The following is a 19,754-nucleotide window of genomic DNA, read 5'->3' on the forward strand; positions in this document are numbered from 1 at the left end:
CATTGGGCACGGGCGGGCCGGGGGCGTCAGGCGGGCGGAGCGCGAATGACGGGTGCGGCACACACGGGGGGCTGCAGGGGGCGCGCTCCCGTGAAGGTGCAGGGACACAGGCGGGAGCGCGGGGGTGAGCGCCGGTGTGAGGTGGGGACACATGACGGGGGTTGTGTGGGGCCCGGGCAGGATACGGAGTACTGGAAGCCCACAGTGAGTCAGGGGACACGTGTGTCACACACAGACACCCCACCCTGCCTTGCAGTGCCAGCTAGGTGGGAATCCTCAGCAACCCCCAAACGTGTACTGACGTACTAGTGGGGCCTCACCTCACTTCGGGGATCCTGGCCTTGTCCCCATGGCCACAGCCCTATTTCATCCTGTAGAGGCCCAGAGAAGTTTAGGCATGGACTGGATTGTGGTGGTGCATGCCCCTGCCACCGCCCAGGCCCCACCGAGACCTGAGAAACGCATGTTAGACTTTGTCCTTCACAAACAGCACCTGGGCTAAGCCCTTCTTGAGCTTATTGGATATATTCTGTTGCAAGGAACTAACAGATGTTTATCAAGCATCTGTTTTTTAATTAACAGACTTGGAAACCTAATTTTCTTGCCTGAGTAACAACCCAAGTGAAATCCTATTTTTGTTGTTGAACCTTCAACCAACGCAAGTTGTGGCCAGGATGGAAAATGACTAATGACCTATGAAGGTCTCTTGGGACCAAATCCAGCAAGGTCTCAGCAATCCAAAGTAAGAGCCTTTGAGCTCTCAATTATAAGGGGCTAATGCATACTGAAGCCCACTCTTTAATAACCCTATAAACTGCAGTCCAGAGTAACTCTTTCTGAGCATTCTATTCCCAGAACATAAGAGAGCTAATGTGTATGTCTCAAACATAGGTAATTGGATGGCTGTGGAGTCACTGGAGGACTGGAGGTAATAAACAAGGACTGTTGATATTAACATGCCATAAGAAAGTGCAAGATGTGACTGAAGAAGGGGAGCGAGGTGAGAAAGGGCAACTAAACATAAACCCTTGGTTTTGGAAGACAGGTGTCTGCTAGGGAGGCAGGAGCCCCCCTTGGAATGAAAATGTAGACCTCCCTCCGAATTATTATAATTCTGAAATCAAGGGGCTGTCAGGCAGAGATCTGGGGATAGGAATAACAGTTCTTTACCAGTGTGTATAACAAGGCACACAAACAACAATAACTACAGCATTAACAACAAAACAGAACCAGGGACCCCGGGACAGCCTTCTCGGCCGAGACGGGAAGGGATGGAGGAGAGGCTTTGCTTCACAAACCCCTCAGGCAGTCAGTCCCGGTGCTCCTGCAGGGCTCTGAGGAACACTCAGCTGGAACAGCAGGGATGAGCTGAGATCCTGGGCTGGTGGCTGAGGTGGATCAGCAGCTCCGCGGCGGTGGCTGGCACTGCCACACGTCCCGGCAGGACAGGGGGTGAGAGGCCCAGAGATGAAGAAGAAGGAGAAGGAGAAGAAGAAGCATCAGCTCTGTCTGGGTGATGGCAAATTCCCTTCCCTCTGCAGCAACAGCTCCCAGCAAATTGTCCTTCTCTGAAGCTGGAGAAGCCAGCAAAACTGTCCTCTCCCTCCCTTTTTCCTGCCATCCTTCCTCCATGGGCCCAGCCGAACACTCTGTGCTTCTCAAGCACCTCAAGTACCAGCAGTCAGGTTTTCCCCATAACTAATGGGTAAAAATTCCACAGGTGAGCCACAACTAAATGAAAGACACCTAACCCCCAACAAGCCTTCTGACCCATTTCCAGGAAGACCTGAAAGAGCAGACTGTACATGATAATTTGTATGGAAAATGAGAAATTCCTCTTCATGATGGGGAAACCTATCCATAAAAAGGTACCCTGCAATTTCCATGTCAAGTGTGTAATTTACTAATAAAACTTTCTGATTATTTGCAAACCCTCTGACTTTTGACATGCCTTTTGACCATAAACATTTATGAATCTTCGGTGCTTCCTTCCCCTTAAAGATAGGTTGTCATATATTCCCTGTCCCCTTGTGGGACATGATCAAGGAGATGACAAGGGACAGACAGATGTGCATACACCCCCACCAGGGCATGGCTCCCCCATCACATCCATGCTGTGTCCAACAGAGAACAGTGGAGACAGGCACTGCATGAATGTGGCTTTATATACTGTGGCAAACAATAAAAGTAATTAAAAAAAAACCCCAAAAAACCAAACACACCAAACAAAAACAAACAACCAAAAAAAAGGTCTAAACGTGTAAAAAGAAGAAGGGATGGTGTTGGAGCCACCAGGCCCCACACAGAGCATCACATCTGCCTGGCTCCAGCCCACCTGCCATCCAGCCACCCTGGTGTGGTGTTGGATGTGCAGGCCCAGCACCACAAGGACTTCCTTGCACCAGCTGTTCCCTTTGTGCTTGTCTCTGTGCAAGGCAGCGTCCAGATGACAGAGCCTCCTCCCCATGCACACCCATCCACCCACCACACACTCACGAGGAGGAGAAAGCCTCAAGCAATGCAGGTGGGCTCGACATGCCAGTGATGGGTGCCCTGGCATTTAGTAGGAAACAGGGTATCTGTCCAAGTTCTGTGGCAGCAGCATGGGGAAGGAAGGGATATAAAGAGAAAAAAAAATGGGGAAAAACCCAAAACCAACCCAAAGGGTTGAAGCAGTGGTGGGTGGGGGGGCAGGCTCAGGGGATGCCAAACGTACATACATAAAACCAGTTCTTCTTTGGTATCGACATGGATCTGTGAGAGTGCACTGGAGGCGTAGGCAGCTATCTGGGACACCTGCAGGCACAAGGACATGGCTGTGTCACCGGTGGCTACTGAAACTCACGGTTATCCCAAAGAAACTGTTACAGGTGGTTAGCCTCCAGCCCTAATGAGTCCCTAAGCCTGTCCTAGGCTTTGCCCCCACCTCCAGCAAGTTGTGTCAGGGCTCTAGGCAAGCCAGGAGGGCAGCACTGCTCCTCCAGGATGAGGATGTGTTTCTGGAGCTCACTCCAGCCCTGCTCACCTGCTGCATGTCTGCAAAGGGGACAGGATCGCTGGCGAGCACTTGGTGTGGTTGGTTAGTCAGAGATGGCAGCAGTGGGAGCTTCTTCCAGTGAATCAGGTTGTTGCTGAGCATGGCCAGGCATGTGCTGTGAGGGGAGAGCAGAGAACATCAGCACCGTGCCAAGACACGGGGACACCCAGAAGATGGGTGCTGCACCCCCAGACGAGAAAGGGAGAGCAATGGTACTGCACTCCCAGCATCTGGCCCTCTTCACTCCCTGCAGTAGGAGGATGAGGGAGCTTCCAGCTCTCCCACACAAGCACCTTTCAAGCAGAAGCAGTCACATCCAGCCCCCCACCATCTTTCCAAGGGCTGGGTGAACACAGGAGCCCTTCATCCTGGGCTCTGCTGCCTGCACTGCCATGGGCCTTCCCTGAGCAGGCTGCACCCTTCTCTCTGAGATGCCGCAGCCCTTCTACATGCCGAGTTCAGTCCCCCAGGCCCAAACCCCTGGGACCTGCCCAGGGACACACACAGCTGTGAAGGGACTGCAGGCACCCCAGGGGAGAAGTGTAGGTCTCACCTGTACTGCCTAGCTCTGTCCATGTACTCATGCTGCTCCATGCCCTGGGAATCTGCTGCTGGCACGTTGATGATGTTCCTGCAGAGACAACACAGTGGCTCCCACTGGAGGCTCATTGCTCCCCCTGAGTTCCCTCCCCATCTCAGAGCATCCTCTGACTGGGGCAGACAAAATCCAGCACCTGCCAGCACCCCAAAACAAACATCTCAAGGCCAAACTTGCTCAATGAATGCTGCCAGCTGGACACAAGTGTGCCAGGCTGGAGTGGCTGGCTGTTTGCCAGGAAGGAAATGCCAGGGACTGTTTGCCCACAGCTGTCCTGGGGCAGAGGCAGGCAGAGGCTGCAGGAAGCTGGGGGCCGGTCTGGGCTCTGGGGAGCTTGGCATGCAGCCACCTGGAGAAAAAAGGAACCACTGGGAGGACAGTGTTCTTGGCAGATGTCCTGAGAGCCCTGGTACCGGGCCCTGGGATCACAGAGGACCTGGGCACTTGCCCAGGGCAGTCCTGCAGCCCCATTGCATGCACCCCACAGGAAAGTAGCACTCAGGGCTGCTGTGGCCCTGCATGTTGGACACACATCAGTGGCCACTAGCTCCCCAATGTCAGGCAGGGCAGCAGAGGGGCCTACAAGCATCCCAAAGCCCTCCCAGCCAGGCTGGACACAGCCTTCTCCTCACTTTACCCCTCTGTATTTAAGGAAAAGCCTCCTCTAAAGGGGATACAGTGCTGCTGCCTGCCCAGCCACCCTCTCCACATCCCCATGGACTCCTTTTCTTATCCAAACCCTGCCTCTATTTCCAGCCCAGACAAGGGATTACCTCACATCTGGGGTCTTGTTTCTATGTCCCCATGGGGCTAAAAGCTGAGGCAGGGGGCTGTCTGAGGGCAGAGGGCCATGGCGGGCTCTGCCACAGCTCCTGCTCATACGGCTCCTCAGCACATACGGCTGATCAGCGGGGCCCACAGCCAGGCCCCCCAGCTGTGTGCCACATCCAGGGTCACCGCTGGTCCCCGAGGTGTGCTGCCTGCCCCACGGGCACAGCCTGAGGCTTACATGGCTGTTTTGGCGAGGATGGAGGACAGCATGGCCTGCTCATCAGTGCGTGCTGACAGGAGGTTGTGGTAGCTCTGCTCCGCCCCATTCAGCACCTTGTTGGGTGGGCTGGCTGCGGGCTCCAGCAGCCGCTTTGTCTCTTCCTCCTGAGCAAAAGGCAAGAGGAAAATCAGCCCTGTCTTCCCCACACCAGCACCATTAACCCCAAGAGATGAGGCGAGTCTCACCCTTCCCTCACCTGCCAGGAGGGCTCCCTGTGCATCCCAGTGTAACCCAGAACAGCCTCAGCTCTGCCAGGCACCTCTTTGCCCAATTATTTTGCTTTTTCCCAGCTGATGCCTCCTCAGCCACAAAGGCAGCAAGTGTGGCTGAAATCAGGCAGCACATCTGGAGTGGCCAATCCTGCAGGCAGGAGCCTGCAGCCAGCATCAATCTGCATGAAACCCCACAGTTAAATAAGGACCTACTGTGGCCCCACAGGCAGCGCACCCTGGCATAGCAGGGTGCTCACCTGAGCCAGGGGAACCCCACCTGCCATAGCCCAGGGACCATGTGGGGTGGGGGGTTCCCAGAGTCACAGGGCACATTGCCCCACTCACTCCAGGAGATGCAGAGCTGCAGCTCAGCCCTTGATCTTCTGGCTTGTCTGAATGGTGCTGCAGGGGCTGTGACAAGAGCCCAGCAGAGAGATCATAGGCACAAACATCCAAGAGAGCACAATCACAGAATCAGCAAAATTGAAAAAGCCCTTTGAGCCCAACCTTTCTCCCAGCACTGCCAAGGCCACCACCAAACCATATCCCCAAGTGCCAAGTCTACACAGCTTTTAAATCCCTCCAGGAATGGGGACTCCAACAGGGTCCAGGGACTTCTGGACAGCCTGTGCCATGGCTTGTACAACACTTTTAGGGAAATTTTCCCAAATATCTAACCTAAACCTTCCATGGCACAACCAGAGGCCCTTCCCTCCTGTCCTGTTGTTTGTCCCCTGGGAGCAGAGCCAGACTCCCACCTGGCTATACCTCCTGTCAGGGAGTTGTGGAGAGTGAGCCGGGGTATAGAGCTCTGGCTTTTGGTGGCTGTGGTCAAAAGACTCTTGGCTTTGTATGGTATCCAATGAAACCATCTGCTGGGGTGAAGCTGTTGTTTTTTCAACAAAAATTGTTGAAATTTTGAACAATTTTCAAAGCTCACTGTAAAAATCCAGCTGTTATATTAATTCACTAATTGCCAAGTCAAACTGACCTGAATATTGTTTTGATGCAGAAAACTTCTGGGTTTATTGGTAAATTCTCTATCCAGGCAAAGTCAAGGCTTGGCCAGGGCCTAGGCTTTAAACTGGAAAGATGCCTCTTAACTCATTTTCAAAGCAAGGGTTTTTTTTTTTTAAAAAATAGCTATAAGATACTTTAAACACTGCAAACTTTTAAAAGGCATTTGTATAAAACAAATGATGAGATGTCTTAGGTAATTGACTAATTAAACCATTCAGCAGTTAATTTAATCTGAAGTTTCTTTTATAACACTTAAATTTTAACCATGATACATTTTCTTAGAATCAAGGTACAAGGAGCTATGTGCACTATGATAGAAAGGGGTAAAATGGCTAACAAAGACCCTCTTCAAGGTCTTTTATATGTCCATTTACACAATTAACAGATGCCAACTAAATTATTTTTCTTAGTGACCCTATGACCCATCACCTCTGTGATGCACTATGGTATTTTCTATCCAATTACTTACTACCACCCAAAAACCCCTAGGTGAAGAACATGAAGAAGAAAGAAGAAGGACAAGAGACAACACCCTAAATCCTCCATATTGTCTCCTGTTTTCTAAACTACTTTTTCACCCAGTGATTTAAAAAACTTTATAATTTACACACTTACACTTTTTCTATCTAACTTTAACATTTGTTCTCATGTATCACCATGAAAATATGCTCATGAATTTCATGCTATGTGAAATTCAGTGTTTTTCTGGATCTTAGAACTAAGTATTAGAAACAAGGGCACACACTCTGTATCTCTGACTCCAACAAAATGGGAATGTTGAACTCAGACAGGCACTCTTTTAACAACCCTAACTGCAAAAAATTTTCAACTGTGGGACTAATTCCTTCCCTATCTTTCTTTTTCAAGGGGTACTGTTTAATTCTGTTTGTTTTCCTCTCTTAAGTTTGATTAATATAGGAAGTGAATTTTTCACTCTCCTTGGTACATTAGAGGCCCACACTCCAGGAAATACTTGATTTATTATTTCTTCACTATTTCTTCACTGTATTCTTCACTAATTTCTCCCTCTGTTTGAACAGCTGTTAACATTAAACTTAATGTGTCTATGTATTGTTCATCATTTACCTCTAGAATAACCTCCCCATTTTAAAATTTAATGTTTACTTGTAATCCGCTCCTCGGCCGCTCCCACAGCCAGAGATCCTCCTGCCTGGCTTGCCAAAATGATATGCAAGAAGAAAACTCTATAACTCATAGAGTAAGTTATAAGAGCCTGTATGTATTTATTCAGCGCTGAGGTGCATGGGGAATAGCTCCTCCAAAAATATGCAGACCCTCGGAGACTTGCCCCTCTCTTTTTATTCTCTACAAACTAGGACTCCACAATATGCCTAATACACGTGCATTTCCTAACCCCACCTGTCCGCACCTCATATTAAAATTAGCTCCATGTCTCTTTCCGAGTGCTCATTGCCCCTTGTTGGTCACTCTGGGGGGGTCTTTGGGGCTGAAGTAAGTGATCTTCCTCTCAGTTGAACTTTTCACCTTTTCTTCTTGCACATGCTCCTTTTTAGTCCTTTCACCATCTTCTGGGCTTTGATGCCACTTTTCCTGCTTAGGGGTCCAAAGAACCCCCTTATCCTGTGGTGCCTGTGTCTTTGCATCCTGTTTGTGCATTCTAGCTCTTTACCTTACCTTGGAGCCTTGCTCTCTTCTTGTACTTGTGGGAACAGTAAGCATTTCACACAGTTTTGTCAGGCCCCTGCCTTTTAGTCAAAGCATTTCTTGATGCTTGGTTCCCAGTTCTTAATTTCTCTGTTTCACCACTCTAGGTTGTGGAGATGTGCTAGTGGCATGGGTGTGTCTTAGGACAAGAGGAAATGCTGTGGCTTTATGCTGGCAAGAGAAAGGCACAAGAAGCAGCTGTCACTGATCTGTTTTTTTTTGATGGGGGAGACTGCACCATTTACACTGCGGTCTGCATGTGGGATGGAAGAGGGCGAGTTTATAAGAAAAGTAACAAACAGGACTGGCAACTACTGAAAGAGGCAAAAGGGATCTCCCTTGGTCAAGACAGGGCAGGTCTAGTGAGGAAGAACATCCTCAGCAACCACCCATCCAACAGCACAGGGACAGTGACTTAGAGGAAGGCAACACTACATCAGAATTTGCCATCAGCATCCCTCAACACTTTCTCGGTTTAGCAAAAGCATTTTTGGCTACAACCACCTGATTTTCCTGTACTCAGTTGAGTCCTCAGCTGCACTAGGCTGCCTTGCTCCTGGGATCTTGGAAAGGACAGTTCTCCCAGAGAAAAGGGACAAAGGTACTGGATGTCCTTAGGATGCCTCCCCTTCTTCCCAGAGCGGGCAGCCTCTCTTTGCCTCAGCAGCTACAAAAGGGAAACACAGAGGCAATTTTTTTCCTCTATGACACCAGAGTGCATATAGAGAGCCAGGGGCCACTTTAGCTAGCAGAGCCTAGCAGTGACACCCACAGACACACCCACAGACACACATCTGCTCTTCCCAGGTGGGACAGCAGCTGGACGAACAGAGCTCAGCATCTAGAGCTGTGCCCCTGGAGCCACATCTCTGGGTGTACCCAGCTTGCATGTGCACCTAGGTACACACAGAGAGTGAGTGCACACACACACACAGAGTTGTACATACTAATACGTGTATTGTTATATACATTGACACACACATCTTACATGTAATCCCACAGAGAATCTGCAGCCGGTCCCAGCAGAGGAAAAAGAAACAGCGCTCTTTGGGAGGAGTTGAACTAGAGTTATCGATGTGTACAGTGCTGTGCACACTAGCACATTTGTATCTATGCAAAGTGGGGCGTGTACACTTACATCTGGGCACACCAGAAAACACATGTGCATGCAGCTTCACACACTGACACACACATACACCCCAGCACCGGTGCGTGCACACAGAGCAGTGCACACTGGCACAGCATGTGCAGACTCACGCACCTTGGCACACGCGGGCAGAGTCACACACACGGGCACATACGTGCACAGCACTTCCCAGAGCCCTTCTGGAAAGAGAGTAGGTGCACATCTACTGCCTGCTACCCTCTTCTCGGTAATATTTCACCCTCTGTGCCTTTGGGATGCTGTCTTAAAGGAAAAGTCAAAGAGACTGCAGTGGATTCTTGCCTCTTACCCTGCAAGAGCAGGAGGGCACAAAACTGAGCAACCTTTTGTTGTCCTGTTTTCTCTAGGGGCTTGACTAGCACAAGGGGAGGATTCACTGCTAGTGCATAGCATGCATGGCATTCCTCACCCCTTACATTAGGAGAGGAAGGGCAGTGTAGGTAACTAGATAAATGGTTGTGTTTTGTCAAGGGGCACCTCTTGCCCCTTAATTGAGGTGGGGGTACCTGTGGTCCCTATCTCTGTGGATGGTAGCTCACAGTTTCTTGGGGATCAGGTAAGGAAAGCTCTAGGTCTCTCTGTAGGGGTGACAGTGACTTTGAAACAGAGTTCATTAAGGTTTCATCTCAGATTGAAAGAGGGAAAGGCATTTTGAAATCACTGTATATGCATGGAAAAATGAATTTGAGTAGAGAATGACTCTTCTGTGTTACACTTGATCTAAAATTAGTGTAACACAGAGAAAAAGAAAAAGGTAGGAAGTGGCAAGAGAAAGCAGGAAAACACAGCATATCCTACACCAGTGTTTTTCTTGAATCCAGGATTTTCTGTTTGGATGGAGTGGAGTGCAGAGTAACTTTCCTTTGAGATTCAGGACTGAGAGGTCAGAGCTAGAAGGGCTGTTCAGTGAGAAGTCTCTTTTCTCTGATGTGTACCGAGATTTTCTGTTTTTATATGGAAGGTTAAAACTTGACACATTCACTCTTCATTTGACTCACACCACGGCCAGTACACATGCTCAGTCTCCATCCCAGTCCACTCTATCACACAATATTGCATACGTTTGGTGTTGGGATCATATCTCCACCGGGTTAGTTTCCTTCTGAGGGCTATCTGGGGGTATACCTGTTGACATCTCTTCATTCCTCCTTCTCTCCTTGCTGACTTCTTCCTCGCTCCCAGTCCCATCCCAATCAGCCAACCACAGACCATCCCAACAAGGCCCACCTCCTTAATTAGCCAACTACAGACCCTCTAAGCAAGGCCCGCCTTCCCAAGCAGCTACAAGAGAAAGGAAGGAAAAGGAAGGAAGGAAAGGGAAGGAGGGAAGGAAGGAGGGAAGGAAGGAAGGAAGGAAGGAAGGAAGGAAGGAAGGAAGGAAGGAAGGAAGGAAGGAAGGAAGGAAGGAAGGAAGGAAGGAAGGAAGGAGGGAAGGAAGGAGGGAAGGAAGGAGGGAAGGAAGGAGGGAAGGAAGGAGGGAAGGAAGGAAGGAAGGAGGGAAGGAGGGAAGGAAGGAAGGAAGTGGCGGAAGGAAGGAAGGAAGGAAGGAGGGAAGGAAGGAAGGAAGGAAGGAAGGAAGGAAGGAAGGAAGCCAACTTAATTAGCCAACTACAGACCCTCTAAGCAAGGCCCGCCTTCCCAAGCAGCTACAAGAGAAAGGAAGGAAAAGGAAGGAAGGAAGGAAGGAGGGAAGGAGGGAAGGAAGGAGGGAAGGAAGGAGGGAAGGAAGGAGGGAAGGAAGGAAGGAAGGAAGGAAGGAAGGAAGGAAGGAAGGAAGGAAGGAAGGAAGGAAGGAAGGAAGGAAGGAAGGAAGGAAGGAAGGAAGGAAGGAAGGAAGGAAGGAAGGAAGGAAGGAAGGAAGGAAGGAAGGAAGGAAGTGGTGGAAGGGAGGAAGGGAGGAAGGGAGGAAGGAGGGAAGGAAGGAAGGAAGGAAGGAAGGAAGGAAGGAAGGAAGGAAGGAAGGAAGGAAGGAAGGAAGGAAGGAAGGAAGTGGTGGAAGGGAGGAAGGGAGGAAGGAGGGAAGGAAGGGCGGAAGGGCGGAAGGAAGGGCGAAAGGAAGGAAGGAAGGGCGGAAGGAAGGGCTGAAGGAAGGGAGGAAGGGAGGAAGGAGGGAAGGAAGGAAGGAAGGAAGGAAGGAAGGAAGGAAGGAAGGAAGGAAGGAAGGAAGGAAGGAGGAAGGAAGGAAGGAAGGAAGGAAGGAAGGAAGGAAGGAAGGGAAGGAGGGGAAGGAGGGAAGGAAGGGCGAAGGAAGGAGGGAAGGAAGGAGGGAAGGAAGGAAGGAAGGAAGGAAGGAAGGAAGGAAGGAAGGAAGGAAGGAAGGAAGGAAGGAAGGAAGGAAGGAAGGAAGTGGTGGAAGGGAGGAAGGAGGGAAGGAAGGAAGGAAGGGCGGAAGGAAGGGCGAAAGGAAGGAAGGAAGGGCGGAAGGAAGGGCTGAAGGAAGGGCGGAAGGGAGGGAGGGGAGGGGGGGAAGGAAGGGAGGGGGGGAAGGAAGGAAGGGAGGGAGGGCTACCGAAAGCTACGCACGTGCTCCCTCCCCGTGATCGGGCAGCTTTATGCTGGAGGATTGCAGAGAAGGCGTCGCGTTTCGGCGTCCCTCATGCAATTTCCGAGACTTTGGTATAACCAAGCCCGTTCCCGACCCTCAGCGGCGCCGCACGCGAACTGCGTTCCACCGCCGCCGCTGGGTTAGCGAGCTCTGCGGTTTCCGAGACCCCCCACACAACTAAAACAACTTCTTAGTTCTGTCTGTAAAGGCAGCGCGGTGCGCAGCTTTAGCACTGCCGCCGCTGGGTTAGCAAGCTCTGGGAGTTTCTGTGCTGGGTCCCCGCTGGCTGCTACCCAGCGCTCCCGGCCGCCGCTCACACGGCGCCCCCGCGGTCTCCGCTCGGGAAACACCGTCCGCGGTCCCCGCTCACCGCTACCCCCAGGGTCCCCCGCAGTCCGCCCCCGGTCTGGCACCTTTGCGTGATCCGGCCACCCCTGGCGGATGCCGGCGCACTCAGCACCTCCCAGTCTGATCCGCAGAACCCAGCAGCGGTCGCTCGCTCCCCGCTGCCTGGCGGTTCCCGCTGCCGGCAGCCTCACGCTGCCGCTTTTTCTACCCCTCTTTTCTACCTCCTTTTCTAACTATCAAATCAACTCAGCAACTGTGCAAAGATCACAGCCGCACTCGCTTGCGATGGTGTCTCCGGCGATTGCCCTGGCCTTGCTCCCCTTCATTGTCACCCTGCTGATCCGGTACCGGCACTACCTGCTGCTGCTGTACCGGGCAGTGCTGGTGGCCTGGCTGCGGGACCGGCTCACCGGCACCTCGCGGGAGCAGCGTGCCTTCCAGTACCTGCTGGCCCACGCCATCCCTGGGGACCCCCACCACATCCTCCAGACCTTCGACCAGTGGTGCTACCACTGTGAGCACCTCAGCTGTGTGGGGCCTGACAAAGGTGAGTGCCACCTTTGTGTGCTCACCCCACGTGGGGCATGGCGCTGGGCTCAGCCATGGCACCACTGGCACGACCATGACACCACTGACGTGGCTGTGACAGGATTGGTGTGGTGCCAGCACCATTGGCATGGCGGTGGCATTGTTGATATAGCCATAGTACCACTGGCATGATTGTGGCACCATTGCCACAGCCATTACACTGCCAGCATAGCCACGGCACTGCTGGTGTGGCATAATTGACCTGGCTGTGGCATTTCCTCCATCCCTCTGGGCACTGGGAACCGCTTGGCACCTTCGCCCTGCCCAGGGCTGGGGTGGCACAGGCGCGGGGGTGCTGAGAGGCTCGCGCCACGTCAGGGCGGATCGTGGAGCGGGTGCTGTTGGAGCGGGCACCACTGTGGGTTGCTGGAGCTGGGCACGTACTGTGGCTACGGCACCGTGCTGCTGGCACAGGGGCTGCCCCCGGGTGCCCGCCTCTACACCATCGAGGGGGACCCCCGACATGCTGCCATGGCCGATAAGGTCATCTGCCTGGCTGGCTTCAGTGAGCAGACGGTGAGCACCCGGGATCTGGGACAAAGCCCAGCTCTGCAGCTGAAACCGGGGACGAGACGGGTGGGGGTCCTTGACTGCTGTGGCAGGGACTGCGGCACCTGCTGGGTAGCATATGTGGGAATGGAAAGGTCCTGTCCCATATGGACCTCTCACCACCCTGACACCCTGCCCCAGCAACTGAGGGTCCTGCAGCACAAGTGGAGCTGATCGTGGGCCCCTCGGAGGAGGTGATACCCCTCCTGCAGGAGAAGCATGGCCTCATGAATACCAACTTGGTCTTCATGGATCACTGCAAACGCTGCTACCTGCGGGACCTACGGCTGCTGGAGAGCCACCAGCTGCTGGCTGAGGGGGCCACCATCCTGGCTGATAATGTCCTCTTCCCTGGGGCACCCCACTTCCTGCAGTACGCCAAGACCTGCGGCAAGTACCACAGCAAGTTGCACCGTGCCAGCCTGGAGTACTTCTGTACCATTCCTGATGGGATCACTGAGCTGCGCTACACCGGCACCCACTGAGCGAGCAAGGAGCTCCTGCCTTGTGGTGGCCACGGTTACCTGCAGGGTGCCAGGTCCCCAACCCCCATCTCAGCCTCAACATGGGCTCTGGAGGAAATGCAGTGGCTGCTGTGGTCTGTGGTGGGGTGCAGTGGGTAAGGAGGGGGCTCATGCCCTGTAGTGCTCCTGCCTGCACTGCACAGAGAGGTCTGCCAGGCACACCAGTGAATGGTGGGGGGCAGCTCTGCACTTGCCTGAGTAGTACGCCCTGTCTGCCCTGATGGCCTCAGACGCCAGATTTGGGGTTGTTTTCTTGAAAACTGAGTTGATTAGAAAAGATATGTCAGCTCTAATGTGTCAGGTGGCAGTCTCCCCTCAGAACCCTTCTTCCCCACACAGTGCCCACAGCAGGAGGAGCTTCACTGAACTATCCCCAGAGCCATGGGGAGCAAAGGCTCTCCCCCAGCCTCTGGTTTGGCGTGGTTGTGACAGAATCAGATCATCCACTGGTCCTGATCCTGTTCTGTCCCCTCCATATCCACCTAGGAAAGAAAGGTTTGAGATCTCCTACCAGAGAAAGAACCCCACAGAGGGACTGAAGGAGAGAAGACGGCCCCTGGAACTCATGCTCAGGGTCCCATACGTTTCACATCCCCTGCTTTGGGGTCTCATGCTATTTACCTTATTGATCTCCCCATCATCAGGAGACTCATAATCATTCATCTCATCCATATCCTGCATGTCCTTATCTTCTGAGTCCTCTTCACTATCTTCATCATCTTCCATCATCCTCCTCCTCCTCCTCATCATAGTGCTGTGGCACAACAGCTCCAGCAACCCCGTCTGCCCCTCAAGCCCTGTGGCAAACCCTCACTTCCGTGCCCACACACCCACCTCGGACACTGGCTTTCCTATGGGCACCAAGTTGTTGTCCTTTTCAGCAATGCTCTGGAGCTGGGGAAGGGAGAGAGGCGGGTGAGCACCCCGACAGCTCCATGGTACCCCAGCAAACAGGCCCTTTGGGCTCAGCTGCTGCCTTGTGTCACTTCCTGACCACATCTAATTGCAGCCCGAGTCCTGCTGCCTCCCTGGCAGCCCCCAGCCAAGCAGGGAAGAGCAGCTACAGACACTTGCCTGAGCACCCTGGCTCCAGGCAGGGTCCCAATGCCACTCGGGCTGAGAGGGTTCCAGGTGTCCCCTTGTGTGGCAGGAGGAGCTCAGACACAACCCCGGGCACTGAAACGAGCACGGCGACCGTGCCCGCTGGAGGAGCGGGGGCCGCTCCCCAGCCCCGAACCCGTTCCCGGCCGCCGGATACCCGGCCCCGCATCTCCCCCCACCCAGGTGCCGGAAGTGGCGGCCAAGCCGGAAGCAGTTACAGCGCACGGAGCATGCGCAGAGGGAGGGCGGTTATGTTGGCGCGGCCAGGCCCACAAGGTAAAGAATGGGCGGGACCTGATTGACAGGTGGTGGGCGGGGCGCCGCGCCTCCGGGTCTGGGGCATTCGTGACCACCCCCAGAGATGGCTGTGACACGAGTGAGGGGATATCTGTGACTAATGGTGGGTATGTGACCCCCCACGGGTACCAGTGACCCCAGGGGGAGGTATCTGTGATCCTCATGGGGTATCGGCTCCTTTGAGGCAGCTGGCATCCATGGGTGGTTGTCTCTGTCATCTGTGATGTGAGGGGGTATCTGCGACCCCACCAGGGTGTGTCTTCCCCCCTCCTCAGGGCACCTGTGACCCCCGGGGCATGTCTGGCCCCCCCCATCATGGGTGATCTTGGAAGTATCTGCATCTTCCAGGGTATCTTCCCTCCGTCCCTCCTCGAGGCACGTCCCACACTGGAGAGTTTCTGTCCCTCCCGAGCCACAGGTGACTGCTCTCCCCCAGGGCATCTGGTCCCCCCTGCCATGGGGCATCTGTGATCCCTTGGAGTACCTGTAATTCCATGAGGGGTATTTGCCTCTACCCTGTGGCCATTGGTGACCCCACAGGGGTTCCTGTCCCCCACCAGCAACATCTCTTACCCACTGCGGTGCTCCCCCCTGGTCACTCACAGGGACCCTGTGGTGTTGGGGGACCAGGTCCTGCCCCTTGTGCTGGTGTCAGGGAATCAGGCCACTTCCCACAGGAGGGAAGGAAAAACAGCCACAGGTGGATTTTGGCTCTTGCTGGCCCCAGCCTGGCGCCAGGAGGATGAATTCCAGCTGTATGCGGGGCAGTTGGGGGGCCAGGATGGGCACAAGTGTCAATCCAGGATGCAGCAGGGTGCCAGGGAAGGGTGCACTGCCTCCTCCGTGCCCTCAGTGCTGTCCAATCTGCCACTGTGATTAGTGGCCAAGGGTTGCACCAGGACGTTTGAGATGAGCTGTGCTCATCCCACAGCACCTGGAGTCCAGCTGCCCCCCAGGTAAGAGCCATGACCCCTGGCACTCCCCAGGTAAGATCCCTGGCCCCACTGTTGGTGGCAGTGACCACGTGCTGCCGCACTTCCACACGCGCAGTGGGGGACTTTGTCCCCGCTGTCACCGCGTGTCTCAGTGCTGCCGTCCTGACCTGCTGTCACCCTGGCAGAGTGATGGCAGCGGTGTTGGCTCTGCTGGTGCTGGTGGCCTGGCCAGTTCCTGCCGCAGCAGTGACGCAGGACTCTCTCCTCAATGTCTGCATGGACGCCAAGCACCATAAAACAGCCTGGCCCTGAGGGGCAGGTCTACAGGCAGGTACGGTCCTCATCCACTGCACCAGCACACACGGGTGTCACTTGCTGTGGGGTCACCAGGATGGAGGCTGGGGGGCTCTGTGTCCCAACATGAATTCTGTCACTCAGTGTCACCCACCCATGGGCACTAACACTTTCCCTGGAGCCCTGGTGGGTCCTGATGGGTCTTAGCTGATCCCCAGCTGCTCTGGTGCAGTGTCTCCTCTGTAAGGACAATGCCTGCTGCATTGCAAGCACCGGTTTGGAAACCCAGCAGGATCAGTCCTACCTGTAAAACTTCAACTGGGCCCACTGTGGGGCCATGCCAGAGAAGTGCAAGCGCCACTTCATCCAGGACATGTCTCTATGAGTGTTCCCCTAACCTGGGGCCATGGATCGACCAGGTAGGTGCAGACCTCCCCTCACCCACCCACCAGGATCCCTGGGGTGAACTGGGGGAAACTGGGGGCCCTGCAGGCAGACACCAGCTGGCGGAAGGAGCGGATCCGGGATGTGCCACTGTGCCAGGAGGACTGTGAGCAGTGGTGGGAGGATTGCTGGGATGCTGTAAGCTGTAAGGTCAATTAACACAAGAGCTGGAACTGGACTACAGGTGACTGGGGGTTGTGAGCACCTCCCATCATTCCTTGACCCTCCAGTCACTCTCTGTCACTGATGGTGGAGACAGAAAAGTGACACAAACACAAGATCATGCAGCAACAGCCAACTTTGACTGAATTGCACCCTCTTCTATGGAGGCTTTGAATTTCCCATGCTTACAGAGATGATGGGACAAAGATCTTAACTGCGTCCAGCTCACTGGCCAACATGGAAAAATGCCCCTGGAGGCCTCCAATTAAAGACCAGCTTTTATATTACCTCCTTTATTAAAATTGTTTTTTATGTGTGTTGTTCTATTGCTAGATTTTTAAGGCATCAGTTCCTCCCCCTTCTGCTTCAACTCTCTTTGGGAGCCCCCCTTTTGCAAGTTGTTTATGGGAAAGTGTCTTGGGAGGGTGGCTCGTCCTTGGTTCCAAAAAGAACCAAGGTTAGGATAGAGACTTTGGAATGTGTTTTGTCTTTCTATCACAGTAGGAAAAATACTGGAGACAGATAGGAACTATATAACTATACAATAACCGTCTATAGAGCTACAGATTATGAAGAAAACAGAAAAGCAAAAATCATTTTGGCATCAGGTTCACAGGAATAAATTTGATGCCACATCACTTGAGCAGAAAGGCCATGCTCCTCCTCTTGCCTGTATATATATTCTTATATATACATATATATAATATGTACATATACATATATACACATATACATATATATACATCTTATATTATACCTGAGAAGAGGTTATAGCCAAATGGGGCTTATTCTCTGCTCCCAAGTAACAAGTGAATGGACATTAGGAAAAGGCCTCAGGTTTTGCTAGAGAAGGTTAAGGTTGCATATTGGAAAAATTTCTTCCCAGATACGGTGGTGAAACCCGGGCACAGGCTGCCTGAGGCAGTGATGGAGTCACCATCTCTGGAGGGATTTAAAAGCTGAGTGGATGTGGCACTTGGGGACATGGGTTAGGGAAGGGCTTGGCAGTGCAGGAGGAATAGTTGGACTCAATGATCTCAGAGGGCTTTTCCAACCCAAACTGCTCTGTGATTTTGTGAGGCAGTCAGAGGCAGCAGCCATGGGATTTTTGCAAATCACAAATTTTTGTAGCAAAAGGTACAGCTGGCAGGAGAATGCAGAGGAATCATCTCCAGAGGAATGTGTGGGAGATGATCCACACAACTAGTTGTGGTAAGGCAGCTACATAAAACTTTGTCTTCCCAGCATCCCAAGGCTGCAACCACAGATGTCTCAGACAGGTATTAGACAAGGCAGGAAGCTTTTGGCTCGCCTCTGCATTACAGCCTATTCCCAAAAGGATCTACAGCTGTGCAGCTGAGCTCCCACAGTGCTGCTGGAGGGAAACAGGCAAACAGGTTTGGTTTGAAGTTCACAGAGGACTACAGGTACTACCTGGAAACATTAAGAGTGCTGCAGGAACCATCAAATCCAAGCTGCCAGCAGCAAGAAGGCCCCGTTGCTTCCAAGGAATCACCCACAAAACGCAGCTTCCCTCAGGACAACCCCCAGGATCTGCTTGTCAACCCCTGACGTTAAAGCACTGTGTGACACCGAGTTATTTGCATCACTTCCAACAGAAACCTGAGGCCTTCACGTTCACCCATCCATCCTCATTCCCCACGTGCTGGGAGAAACAAGGCAATGCTGGGAAAACAAGGGAATCACACCACCAGACAGTGGGAAAACCAGGAAGGCTTTTCTCATCAGCAAAAGGAGGGCATGGCTCAACACTCACATCCAGCCTTGGAGGCAGAACAGCTGTGGGGGCAACTCACATTGTAGGAGCGAGGGTGCCGCTGCTTCCACTGAACCAGGAGGAGCTGTGCCACCACGAGTGTGGCGATGAGGATGAGAACCATTTCGGCATGCATCGCCTCGTGGCCACGGTGCTTGGCGTGCATCCGTACGTGCTCCACCCTGCAACAACCAGGAAAAGGTGGCTGAAGAGCACTCCGGCACAGACTGCACGCTGGGGTAAAAGCACCTCAGGAGAGCCAGGAAGACCAGATGGAACAACAGCACTAAGAACTGTGTTTGTGAACAATCCAGATGGGAAGGGACAAAAGGCTGCTCTGGGAGCAGCTCATTTCTACACTGTGAAATCAATGAACAACACTTTGCCCACCTGAGCATGAAGGAGGTGAACTCCCACTCATTCCATACCTGGACTAATGAACATGGAGTGCACAGTTGACATAACTTGCAACCCCAGAATGGGCAAGGTTACAAGGGACCACCAGTGGGGTCATCTCTCTCAATCTTCCTGATCAGGCAGCGTCTTCCTAGAGCACATTGCAGCTGTTTGACCCAGAGCATGTGCTAATTCTCCATACCAAATCCTCAGCCCAGTTTTGGAACCACTAACACTGTTCTCCCTCTTGTCCAGCAAGGGAAAGGCTGGAAGGGTCAGGGCGGAGACGGGGTAAGAGCTGACATCTGGCAAAATCCCCAAACTCCTGCAAATTGCTTCTCTCCACCCTGAGCATTCTGGAACAAGTGATCTCCAACCCGATACTTACCAGACACCTGGGGTTTCTTTGCCTATCTTGTGCTGTTTGACCAAAAACAAGGTGCAATTAAGAGCTGTGACACCTTTATGTCTTGGTCTCTAGGTGATAATACTGTTCAAGAAGTCTGAGGAAAGAAAAAATCCAAACCTAACAAATAGGCCAAATTCTCTGATTTTAAGTCATTCTCTAGAAACTAACATAGGATCACAAAATCAGGTTGGAAGGCACCACAGTGGGTCATCTGGTCCAACCTCCTTGCTCAGGCAGGATCATCCTAGAGCACACAGCACAGGATTGTGTCCAGATGGTTCTGGAAGATCTCCAGTGAGGGGGATTCCACATCCTTTCTGAGCAATCTGTTCTAGTGCTCAGTTACTGCACAGGAAAGAAGTTCTTCCTCATGTTCAGATGGAATTTCCTGTGCATCTCTTTCTGCCTGTGGCCTCTTGTCCCATTGCTGGGCCCCACTGAGCAGAGCCTGGTCCTTCCTCTGATCCCTCCCTGCAGGCACTGACAGACATTGATGAGGTCCCCTCTCAGTCATCTCCTCTTGAGGCTGAACAGCCCCAGCTCCCTCAGCCTTTCCTCATGAGAGAGATGCTCCAGTCCCTTCATCATCTCTGTAAGGTCCACTGGAGCTGCTCCA

At 52.8% G+C, this 19,754-nt stretch overlaps 1 protein-coding gene and 1 pseudogene across 8 annotated transcripts; one reads left to right on the plus strand and one right to left on the minus strand.

Moving 5' to 3' along the window:
- Positions 1–44: 44 nt before the first annotated feature.
- Positions 45–14,685, minus strand: LOC102105622 (ragulator complex protein LAMTOR1-like). Of its 8 annotated transcripts, XR_015771842.1 has the most exons (7): positions 14,158–14,683; positions 4,645–4,790; positions 3,591–3,668; positions 3,026–3,152; positions 2,721–2,796; positions 2,497–2,590; positions 1,408–1,425 (listed from the first exon to the last, which is right to left on the minus strand). XR_015771842.1 is itself a non-coding variant. In XM_088051188.1 (6 exons), exons 1-6 carry the CDS (start codon positions 14,320–14,322, stop codon positions 1,302–1,304), a joined length of 720 nt encoding a protein of 239 aa, XP_087907314.1. In that variant the 5' UTR covers positions 14,323–14,685; the 3' UTR covers positions 45–1,301. The 8 variants fall into 8 exon arrangements, 7 of the variants coding, with proteins under 7 accessions (XP_087907314.1, XP_014108810.2, XP_087907311.1 ...); XM_088051188.1 differs by lacking the exon at positions 2,497–2,590 and having other exon boundaries at positions 45–1,425; positions 2,717–2,796; positions 14,158–14,685; XM_014253335.2 differs by having other exon boundaries at positions 45–2,590.
- LOC102109423 (transmembrane O-methyltransferase homolog) lies at positions 11,751–13,762 on the plus strand (annotated as a pseudogene).
- Positions 14,686–19,754: the final 5,069 nt, after the last annotated feature.

Source organism: Pseudopodoces humilis, chromosome 2, assembly GCF_049639895.1.
Source record: "Pseudopodoces humilis isolate 2021_Gansu_Grassland_sample_001 chromosome 2, ASM4963989v1, whole genome shotgun sequence".
In the NCBI taxonomy this organism is placed as follows: Eukaryota; Metazoa; Chordata; class Aves; order Passeriformes; family Paridae; genus Pseudopodoces; species Pseudopodoces humilis.

Coding starts and splice junctions, on each gene's coding strand:
- LOC102105622 (XM_088051185.1), bottom strand. CDS start 14,322: ATGTGGTCAGGAAGTGACACAAGGCAGCAGCTGAGCCCAAAGGGCCTG. Junction 4,791..14,157: donor TAGGAAAGCCAGTGTCCGAG/GTGGGTGTGTGG, acceptor CCTTTTGCTCAG/GAGGAAGAGACAAAGCGGCT. Junction 3,669..4,644: donor ATCCTCGCCAAAACAGCCAT/GTAAGCCTCAGG, acceptor TTGTCTCTGCAG/GAACATCATCAACGTGCCAG.